General features: G+C 45.3%; 1 protein-coding gene across 1 annotated transcript in view; it reads left to right on the top strand.

Moving 5' to 3' along the window:
* SH2B2 (SH2B adaptor protein 2) overlaps positions 1-10,889 on the top strand; it is a 46,015-nt gene that overhangs the window by 33,847 nt on the left and 1,279 nt on the right. Inside the window, exons 7-8 of the mRNA XM_021711695.1 lie at positions 6,858-6,881; positions 7,042-7,153. Coding sequence (XP_021567370.1) covers positions 6,858-6,881; positions 7,042-7,153 — 136 coding nt within the window. The remainder of the gene's footprint in view (positions 1-6,857; positions 6,882-7,041; positions 7,154-10,889) is intronic.

Genomic DNA, 10,889 nt, shown 5'->3' with positions numbered 1-10,889 from the left:
TCCGGCGATCCTTCCACCTCAGCCTTCCGAGTAGCTGGAACTACAGGCACGTGCTACCACACCCGGCTAATTTTTTTGATTTATTGTAGAGATGAGGTCTCGCCAAGTGGCCCAGGCAGGTCTCGAACCCGCAGGCTCAGGCAATCCACTCACCTCTGCCTCCCAAAGTGCGGGATGACAGGCTGAGCCACCGAGCCAGGCCTAGACTAATCTTTTAAATTTTTTATTGTGGTAAAATATACAAAACATAAAATGTACCATTTTAACAATGTTTAAGTGCAAATGTTGAGTGGTATTCAGTACATTCTTATTGTCGTGCAAACATAATCTATATATTTCCAGAAATTCTTCATCTTCCATAATGAAACTCTGGACTGGGTATGGTAGCTCATGCCTGTAATCCCAGCACTTTGGGAGGCCAAAGAAGGAGAATTGCTTGAGGCCAGGAGTTGGAAGCCAGCCTGGACAACGGCAAGAACCCTCTCTCTATTCTAAAAACTAACAAACAAAATGAAACTTTGTACCCATTAAAGAATGACTCCCCATTTCCTCCTCCCCAACATTCTGGGGCAACCACCATTCTACTTTCCGGCTCTGTGAGTTTGACCACTCTAGGAACCACGTGTAAGTACAATCACACAATATCTGCCCTTTTGTGTCTGCCTTATGTCACTTAGCAAAATGTCTTTAAGCTTCATTCATGTTACAGCGTGTGTCAGAATGTCCTTCCTTTATTTTTTTTGAGTTGGAGTCTCAGTTGCCAGGGCTGGAGTGCAGTGTCACACTTACGACCTACTGGGCTCAGACAATCCTTCCGCCTCAGCCTTCCAAGTAGCTAGAACTACAGGCGCAGCTGATTTTTTGATTTATTGCAGAGATGAGGTCTCGACAAGTTGCCTGGGCTGGTCTCGAACCCGTGGGCTCAGACCTTTCCTTTTAAGGCTAAACAATTTTCCAACCAATGCAAATACCACATCAACCTGTTCATTCATCTGTTCATAAACATTTGAGACATTTCTTCCTCCTGGCTGTTGTGAATAAGGCCGAAGATCTACCCAGCTGGAGAGGGCAGGGAGAAGGAGCAAATGAGATAATGGCTGAGAAATTCCTATGGACAGGGGTGTACAAATATCTCTTCAAGACCTTGCTTTCCGTTTCTTTGGGTATTGTCTTTGTTTTGTGTTGCTGTAAAGTCATACCCAGCCGGGCTCGGTGGCTCAGCCTGTCATCCCGCGCCTTTGGGAGGCTGAGGCGAGTGGAGGGCCTGAGCCCGCGGGTTCGAGACCCGCCTGGGCGGCGAGACCGCATCTCTACAATCAATCAAAAAGTCAGCCGGGCGTGGTAGCGCGTGCCTGGAATTCCGGCTACTCGGAAGGCTGAGGCGGGAGGATCGCCGGAGCCCGGCGGGTCGAGGCTGCGGGGGCCGGGAGCGGCCGCTGCACTCCAGTCTGGGCGACCAAGTGAGACTCCGACTCAAAAAATAAATAAATAAATAAATAAATAAATAAATAAAGTCATACCCTAGGCTAGGTAATTCATAAAGAAAAGAGGTTTGTCGGGCTCTTGGTTCTGCAGACTGTACAAGCAGCATGGCACCAGCATCTGGTGAGGGCCTCAGGCTACATCCACTCATGGCAGAAGGTGAAGGGGAGCTGGTGTGTGCAGAAATCACATGGCGAGACAGGAAGCAAGAGAGAGAAGCGGGGATGACAGGTTCAACAAACAGTTCTCATGGAAGCTAACAGAAGGAAAATTCACTCCCTCCCTCAAGGAGAACATTAACCCATTCTTGAGGGATCCATTCCCATGACCCAAACATGTCCCGTTATGCACCCCCTGCAAAATCAGGGATGAAATTTTAACATGAGGTTTGGAGAGGTCGAATATCCAAACGGTCGCAGGTGTATACCCAGAGGTGAAATTGCTGGATCCTATGGTAATTTTATGTTTACATTTTTAAAAAGAAATAATCATGGTTTCACATCTAAATTAATTAAAAATTAATCTTAAAATTAATTAAGATATGAAAACAGCATGAGTCTTTGTAAACAAAATTTAAAAATTATTTTTTAAATAATTTAATTTTTAAACTACCTTTTATGTTTTTTCACTTACCCATTCCAGGCTTCTTTCTTATTTCCTGCCAATCTAAGCTAACATTTGGAATTATTTTTCCTCAGTGGGGACTTATAGTACAGATTGCTAGAGACAAAATCTTTCAGCTTATATTTGTCCAAAAATGTTTAGCTTTATTTATTTATTTATTTATTTATTTAGAGTTGAAGTTTCACTCCGTTGCCCAGGCTGGAGTACAGTGGCACATTCATGGCCACTGCAGCCTTGACCTGCTGGGCTCCAGCGATCCTTCTGCCTCAGTCTTCCAAGTAGCCAAAACTACAGGCACACGCTACCACGCCTGGCTAATTTTTTTTTTTTTTTTTTTTAGTTGGAGTCTCACTCGGTCGCCCAGACTGGAGTGCAGTGGCCGCTCCCGGCCACCGCAGCCTCGACCTGCTGGGCTCCGGCTATCCTTCCGAGTCAGCCTTCCAAGTAGCCGGAATTACAGGCGCGTGCTACCATGCCTGGCTAATTTTTTAATTTTATTGTAGAGATGAGGTCTCGCCTGCCCAGGCGGGTCTCGAACCCGCGGGCTCAGGCCCTCAACTCGGCCTCCCGAAGTGCTGGGATTACAGGCTGAGTCACCAGGCCCGGTCTAGCTTAATTTTTAAAAGGAAATTTTCATTGAGCACTGATTCCTAGGTCAGCAGGCCTTTTCTTTTCAGCACTTTAAGGGTACCCTTCAATTTCTGACTTAAATAGTTACTCTTAACAAGTAAGTCATTATTATTCCTCTGAACTTAATGTCTGTTTCTCTGACTGTTTTTAGAAATTTTTTTTCTTCGTTTTTTTAGAAGTTTGGCTCTGGTATGCCCTGATATGGTTTTCTTTGTATTTGTCCTGCTTGGGTTTACAGAGCTTTTTGAATATGTGGATTTGTGCCTTTCATCAGTTTTAGAAATTTCTCAGCCATTCAGCCATTATCTCTTCAAACATTACTTTGGCTCCTTCTTCTTGTTCTCTCCTGCTGGGTCTGATTTTCAGCATAGACATTTCAAGCTGCGGGAGGGGAGAGTGTCTTCAGGTGTGGCCAAGTTTTCTGGGTTTCATTGGCTGCCCTGAGTCTGTTATTCTCCTTCTCCAAGTTTTTTGGGGAAGTAAAATAAAGCCAACCAACTCCACAATTCATATAATTGCTGTTGCCCCATGTCCTTCAAATTCTAAGGCTACTGTATAAAGTTAGTAATTCCCAATCCACCGTAGGTGATGGATTCTTGGCAACTCTGGTGCTGTATCCAGAAAAGCAGAGAGAGATGAGCACTGGAGGTGGGCCGTTCTTGGTGTTTGTGGGAACTGTTCCTCCATAGCTGCAGGCAACTCACAGGTAGGTCAAGGGGTTGCAGGCTGTGGCGGCAATAGCATCCATCCCCTGTACCAGATAACCAAATGAGTAATGAAGAAAAGTTCCGTAGAGAAAAATTCCAGCTAACAAATGCATAAGGAAAGACACGATCAGGAATTCAACATTTTGTAGCACTCAGTGAGTGCCATCATGGACTCAGGACCCACAACCATCACAGGCTGTCAAAATCCTTAGGTAAGGTTTTTGGAACTTTGTAAATGAATGGATTAGATTGCCAACCCCTTGACCAACCCCTGACGTAACGAAAAGCAGGACAACCAGTTGCAATGGGGATCCCCACGTAAGACAATGGAAAGAACATAGCATCGCTTATGAACAATAAACAACTGAACCCAAATTTAATCAGGCCCCCCAGATCTAACTATAGTTTACAAATAATAATAATAATAGCAAAGGGATAGATCAACATGTGAAAGGCCACTATTTTGGCCAAATCCAGCATTAAGAAATTCTATAGAAAAAATGATTGTTTATTCAGTAGGTAATTGTCATGAAAAAGAAAGGGAGGATTTATATAGATAAAACATAGAAACTAAATTTATTAATCTAGCCATAAAAAAAAAACTTTTTTTTGAGACAATTGTGAAAATTTAAACATTGACTGGGAATGAGCTAATATTAAGGAACGATTATTGGTTTTGTTTGTTTTGTTTTGTTTTTTTACACAGAATCTCGCTCTGTTACCTAGGCTGGAGTGCAGTGACTTGATGATAGCTCACTGCGGCCTCAGACTTCTGGGCTCAGGCCATCCTCCCACCCCAGCCTTCTGAGCTGCTAGGACTACATATGTACACCACCATGCCCAGCTAATTTATTTTATTTGATTTTATTTTTTGTAGAGACAAGGTCTCACTATGTTGTTCAGGCTGGTCTCAAACTCCTTGGCTTCAAACGACCCTCCCTGCAAAGTGCTTGGCTTACAGGTATAAGCCACTTCCCCCAGCCAAGGAATGATTAATTTTTTTTAGATGTGATAGTTATATTATGGTTCTTTTCTTTTTTCTTTTTCTTTTTTATTATTATTTTTTTTGAGTTGGAGTTTCACTCTGTCGCCCAGACTGGAGTGCAGGGGCTGCTCCCGGCCACCGCAGCCTCGCCTGCTGCGCTCCGGCGATCCTTCCGCCTCAGCTTTCCAGTGTAGCCGAAATTACAGGTGCGCGCTATCACGCCCAGCTAGTTTTTTTATTTTATTGTAGAGATGAGGTCTCGCCTGCCCAGGTGGGTCTCGAACCCGCGGGCTCAGGCAATCCACTCACCTCAGCCTCCCAAAGGCACGGGATTATAGGCTAAGCCACTGAGCCCGGCTTCCATTTTCTTTTTTTAATTGAGATTCTTATTTGTTAGAAATACATCCCAGAAGTATTTACCGATGAAATAATAGGATATCGACCGGGCTGGGTGACTCAGTCTGTAATCCCAGCACTGTGGGAGGCCGAGGGGAGTGGATTGTCTGAGCCCGCGGGGTTCAAGACCAGCCCGGGCAACTTGGCGAGACCTCGTCTCTACAATAAAATAAAAAGTAGCCGGGCGTGGTAGCGCACGTCTGTAGTTCCTGCTACTCGGAAGGATGAGGCAGAAGGATCGCTGGAGCCCAGAAGTTCGACACTGGAGTGGCCGTGAGTGTGCGTGTCACTGCGCCCCAGCCTGGGTGACAGAGTGAGACTCCAACACAAAAAAAAAGAAAGAAAGAAAGAAAGAATAGGATATCTGGAATTTGTTTTACAACACTCCGGCAGATGGGGAAAGGAAAAAACTGCAAAATGTTGATCATTGTTAAAACTAGGTGAAAGGTATATATGGGAATTATTTTATATTCTCTCTTCTTTGGAAGAGCCATAATTGAAGTTTTTTTCTTTTTTTTTAGTCAGAGTCTCTGTCGCCCAGGCTAGGGTGCAATGGCACGCTCACAGCCACCACAGCCTCAACCTGCTGGGCTCAGGTGATCCTTCTGCCTCAGCCTTCCAAGTAGCTGGAACTACAGGAACCTCCACCACACCCAGCTAATTTTTTTTTAAATTGTAGAGACAAGGTCTTGCCAAATTGCCTAGGCTGGTCTGGAACCCCCGGGCTCAGGCAATCCTCTCGCTCCACCTCCTAAAGTGCTGGGATTACAGGCATGAGCCACTGTGCCCGGCCATAATTAAAAATAAAAAGCAGTTTGCTTTTAAATTTTATTGGTAAATTTTATCTTTTTTTATCTTACTTCTTTTTTTTTTTGAGTTGGAGTCTCACTCCGTTGCCCAGGCTGGAGTACAGTGGCACGCTCATGGCCACCACAGCCTCGATCTGCTGTGCTCAGACAATCCTTCTGCCTCAGTCTTCCAAGTAGCTGGAACTACAGGCATGCACCACCATGTCTGGCTAACTTTTTTTATTTATCATAGAGAGGAGCTCTCGCCAAGTTACCCAGGCTGGTCTCAAACCCATGGGCTTAGGCAATCCTCTCACCTCGGCCTCCCAAAGTGCTGGGATTACAGGCATGAGCCACTGCACCCGCCCATATCTCACCTCTTAAGATCTTTGTAAGATCCGCCCTCTTAGTGAAATTTTAAGTGCACCATACATTATTATTGGCTATGGTCACTCACACATTTGGTCTTCATTGTCTCTTACAACAATTCCACTGAGATGAGTATAATTATTCCCATTTAAAAGATAAGAAATTGAGGCTCAACAAAAGTGATGACTCACACCACGTCAAATAAGCTCTAAGTGGTAGATCCAGATCCGACTTCAACCCAAGTTGCTGTATTTGCTACTGAACACCAGGGGTTCTGTCTAGGAACTCCTGCCCACCACACAGAAAGCCAATCACCGAGATGACCAGTGCCAGCAAAGAAGGCCTTATTATTTTATGGGTGACGTCAACCATAGAGACGGGAGCCGTCTCTCCTCCCTCACCAAAGTTAAGGGTTTATACGGCTGGGAAGGAAAACAGAAGGAACGAGGATGAGAAATTGGCTAACGGGCAGCAGGTGTGTTTCATGCACATGTAAGTTTCTTAAGCGTCAGTTCTCTGGGCGTCTGGCTTGATGGAAAATGGGCCAGTTCATCTTTCCAAAGCGTGTGGCCTTTAGAGCTGAGACGGAATGGAAGCAGGGTGAAATGTTAAACTTTTGGAGGGGGACCAAGGGGTGACAGATGCATCCGGTGTGACCGATGGCCTCTTTTCCCTTTGAAGTTGAGTGGGAGGCCCTCAAGGACAAAGATACAGTCCCTGTTGCTCACATCAGGGCTGCCAGAGAATGGAGGAGCATTCCTGGTCCAAGATTATCTGGGACAGCCAGGGAGATCCGGGTGTCCCCACAGATTCACTAGAGAGAATTGTCAGGTCCCTCCTGTACCAACCCTCCCCCCCTTCCCTGCCTTTCTGCAGGAGGCAAAGGTGCAAATCCAGAGGGTGAGTTGACACATGAGTCAGCAAGGCGGGGGATGGGATTCCTAAATAAAGAACACGCAAACTCAGTGGCTGCCCAGGACCCCAGGAAGGGGAGGTAGTGTCCTACCTTGCTCCATCTTAGCATGCCCTGATTGCACCTGAACCTCTGTTTTCTACACAGCTCTGCCCTGTCCCTGGGGAGAGGCCTGCATGAAGCTGGATGAGGGGAAAGAAGGAGCCAAAGAGGCATGTATGGGTTCTGTGGGGGTCCCCGGGCACCAGAGGAGGGAGAGGTGAGGACAACCGCAGGGAGGAGGCGGGGCCTGTGCATAAAGAACTTTAAGTCAAGGAGTTGGGTGCCTAGTGGCATTATAGCCTAGTAATAAAGAACATTGGGAGGCCGGGGTGGGAGGACTGCTTGAGCCCAAGGGTTTGAGAACCAGCCTGGAGAACCTAGTGAGACCTCATCTCTACAATAAATAAAAAGAAATTAGCCAGTGGTGGTGGCACATGCCTGTAGTCCCTGTTACTGGGGAGGCTGAGGTAGAAGGATCTCCTGAGACTAGGAGGTTGAGGCTATGGTCAGCTGTGATCCATACCACTGTACTCCAGTCTGGGTGGAAAAGTGAGACCTCAACTTAAAAAAAGAGAGAGAGAGAGAGAGAGAGAGAGAGGAGTGGATTGCCTGAGCCCACGGGTTTGAGACCCGCCTGGGCAACTTGGCGAGACCTCATCTCTACAATCAATCAAAAATCAGCCGGGCGTGGTAGCGCGCGCTTGTCATTCCAGCTCCTTGGAAGGCTGAGGCGGAAGGATCGCCGCTGCCCAGCAGGTCGAGGCTGCGGTGGCCGGGAGCGGCCACTGGGTGACAGAGTGAGACTCCAACTCCAAAAAATATATATATATATACATATTTAAATATTTAAATATGTATATATATGTGTGTGCGTGTGTGTGTATATATATATATATATATATTTAAATATACATAATACAAGCATATTTTTTCTCAACTCTGCTTGAAGGCACTGGAATGTCGAGGAAGTAATGAAGGAAATCCAGAGAGGTGAGCTCATCATCACAGACTGGTTTTTCCTGGTGGTGTCTACCAATTTGGGAGAGATGGATGAGTGTCTGAAGCTGAGAAGACTTTTGACAGCTTTGTTGGCCTACAGAACAATTATTTGAATAGAGGACTACCAAGGCAAGGGTCCCTGTTAAGGTCTTTGTGCTTTGAAGTAAAAACCACAAAAGGTTACAGCCTAGAAGTCAGAGTGAACCAGAAATAGACCAGGCCTCACAGGGACTGAAGTTCAGCTTGTAATCATCGCAATTTCTGAAACTGAATGAAGGTAATCATAGATTGCTAGAACTTGTAAGCACTAGCAATATGTATCCTAGCAGAAGCAAATCTGAATCCTTTCTGGAAGTAGTTAACATGATTCTAAATACCATTAAAAAAAAAAGCACGCTAAGAGACAAGATATCATGGAGAAAATCCAGCAGAAACAATAGATAATAGGAACATATGTACAGGACTTTCAGATATTCAAGTTATCTGCAAACAAAATTTTTAAAAATATGCTTACTAATATTCAAGAAGGCAAAAGACAAGATTCCAAAGTTTAGCAGAGAACTGGAAATCATAAAAAGGACATAGCAGGTTTGAAAAAGAAGCAAACAGCAATTTTAGAACTAAAAAAATGCAATAATTCAAATTAAGAATTCGGGGAGTTGGACATAGTGGCACACCCCTGTAGTCCTAACTATTCGAGAGGCTGAGGTGGAAGGATCCCTTGAGCCCAGGAGTTTGAGGCTGCGGTGACCTATGATCGTGCCACTGCACTCCAGCCTGGGCAACAGAGCAAGACCTTGTCTCAAAATAAAGAGTGAGACTCCAACTCAAAAAAAAATAAAAAAATAAAAAATAAAGAAATAGATACAAATTTTAGAAAGTAAAAGAGTAGCAAAGGACATAGATTGCAAACAACAGCAAAAAGTAAATCGATACAGAGATAGTGATATCAGATAACTCTTTAGTGAAAATCATCCTTCCAGATAAAGAACAGCTCTTCACTGTAATAAAAAGTTAAATTCACCAGGAACCCATAACAATTCTAAATGTGTGTGCGCCTGATAATAGTGTCTCAAAATAAATAAGGCAAAAATGGACAGATTGGCAATTTATTGATAAGGATAATATAGCTTTCTCCAAAAATGGTGGGAGATTTTGACATGCTTTTCAATAGAAACTGATAAGCCCTTTAGACAGGATATAGAGAATTTTAACAACTTAATCATGTGGACATATATGATCACAGTGGTATGCTGAAGCTGGTTTGTATCCTCGTGAGAGCCAATGTTTAAATTTTCAAGATTTTCTTTGAACCAGTTATCACATTGGTAGCTTGAAATTGACCATAGCAAGAGTATTTATAGCATGGTAGGCAAATGCTACAAATCAGTTTTATCCCCTTCCCCCAGGAAGCCAGCTGTTAACTTTTTTTTTTTAAATAGAGACAGGGTCTCACATGTCACCCAGGCTGGTCTCGAACTACTGGGCTCAGGTTATCCTCCGCTTTGGACCCCTGAGTAGCGGGGACTACAGGCACATACCACTTTGCCTGGCCAATTGTTAAATAATTATATCACTGCACCCCGAAAACTATCTAATTGCAAATTGCAAGTTCTTTTTTTTTGAGTTGGAATCTTACTCTGTCACCCAGGCTGGAGAGCAGTGGCATGCAGCCTCAACCTGATGGGCTGAGGTGATCCTTCTGCCTCAGTCTTCCAAGTAGCTGGGACTACAGGCACGCGCCACCATGCCTAGCTGGTTTTTTTGTGTTTTTTTTTTTGAGTTGGAGTCTCACTCTGTCACCCAGATTGGAGTGCAGTGGCCGCTCCCGGCCACCGCAGCCTCAAGCTGCTGGGCTCCGGCAATCCTTCCGCCTCAGCCTTCTGAGTAGCCGGAATTACAGGCGCGCATTACCACGCCCGGCTAATTTTTTTGATTTATTGTAGAGATGAGGGCTCGCCTGCCCGGGCGGGTCTCGAACCCGCGGGCTCAGGCAATCCACTCACCTCAGCCTCCCAAAGCGTGGGATTACAGGCTGAGCCACTGAGCCCGGCGATTTTTTTTTTTAATTATACAGATAAAGTCTTGCCAAGTTGCCCAGGCTGGTCTTGAACCCATGGGCTCAGGCAATCCACTCACCTTTGCCTCCCAAAGTGCTGGGATTATAGGCGTGAGTCACTGCGCTCAGTCTCTCTCTCTCTCTCTTTTTTTTTTTAAGGCGGGGTCTCACTCTGTTGTCCAGGCTGGAGTGCAGTGGCACGCTCATGCTACAGCAGCCTTGAACTGCTGGGCTCAGGTGATCCTTCTGTCTCAGCCTTCCAAGTAGCTGGAACTACAGGCACGCACTACCATACCTGGCTTATTTTTTGATTTGTTGTAGAAACAAGGTCTCACCAAGTTGCCCAGGCTGGTCTCGAACCCCTGAGCTCAGGCAATCCTCTCGCCTCGGCCTCCCAATGTGGTGGGTTTACAGGCTTGAGCTACCACACCCAGCCTGTTTTATGTATTTCATAGGATTGAAATCATCAGACCACGTTCTCTGACCAGAATTCAAATAGTTAGAAATCAATAAGAAAAAAGATGACTAGGAAATCCCCATATTTTCAGAAGCTCAAAAATATACAACTGAATTATCCAGGTGTCTAAACCTTCTGCAGAAAGCAGAGCTGAGACAAGATCTTACGTGCAGGTCTTATTTTATTTTTTATTTTTATCTTTTGAGTTGGAGTCTCACTCTGTCACTCAGCCTGGAGTGCAGTGGCATGCTCGCGGCCACTGCAGCCTCGACCTGCTGGGCTCCGGCGATCCTTCCGCCTCAGCATTCCAAGTAGCCGGAACTACAGGTGCGCGCTACCAGGCCCGGCTAATTTTTTTTTTATTTATTGTAGAAATGAGGTCTTGCCAAGTTGGCCAGGCGGGTCTCGAACCCGCGGGCTCAGGCAATCCACTCACCT

Source organism: Carlito syrichta, unplaced genomic scaffold (assembly GCF_000164805.1).
Source record: "Carlito syrichta isolate Samal-C Ts95f unplaced genomic scaffold, Tarsius_syrichta-2.0.1 Scaffold302451, whole genome shotgun sequence".
NCBI classification, from domain to species: Eukaryota; Metazoa; Chordata; class Mammalia; order Primates; family Tarsiidae; genus Carlito; species Carlito syrichta.
The sequence above is the reverse complement of the archived record's forward strand: the minus strand, read 5'-3'. Positions and strand labels throughout refer to the sequence as shown.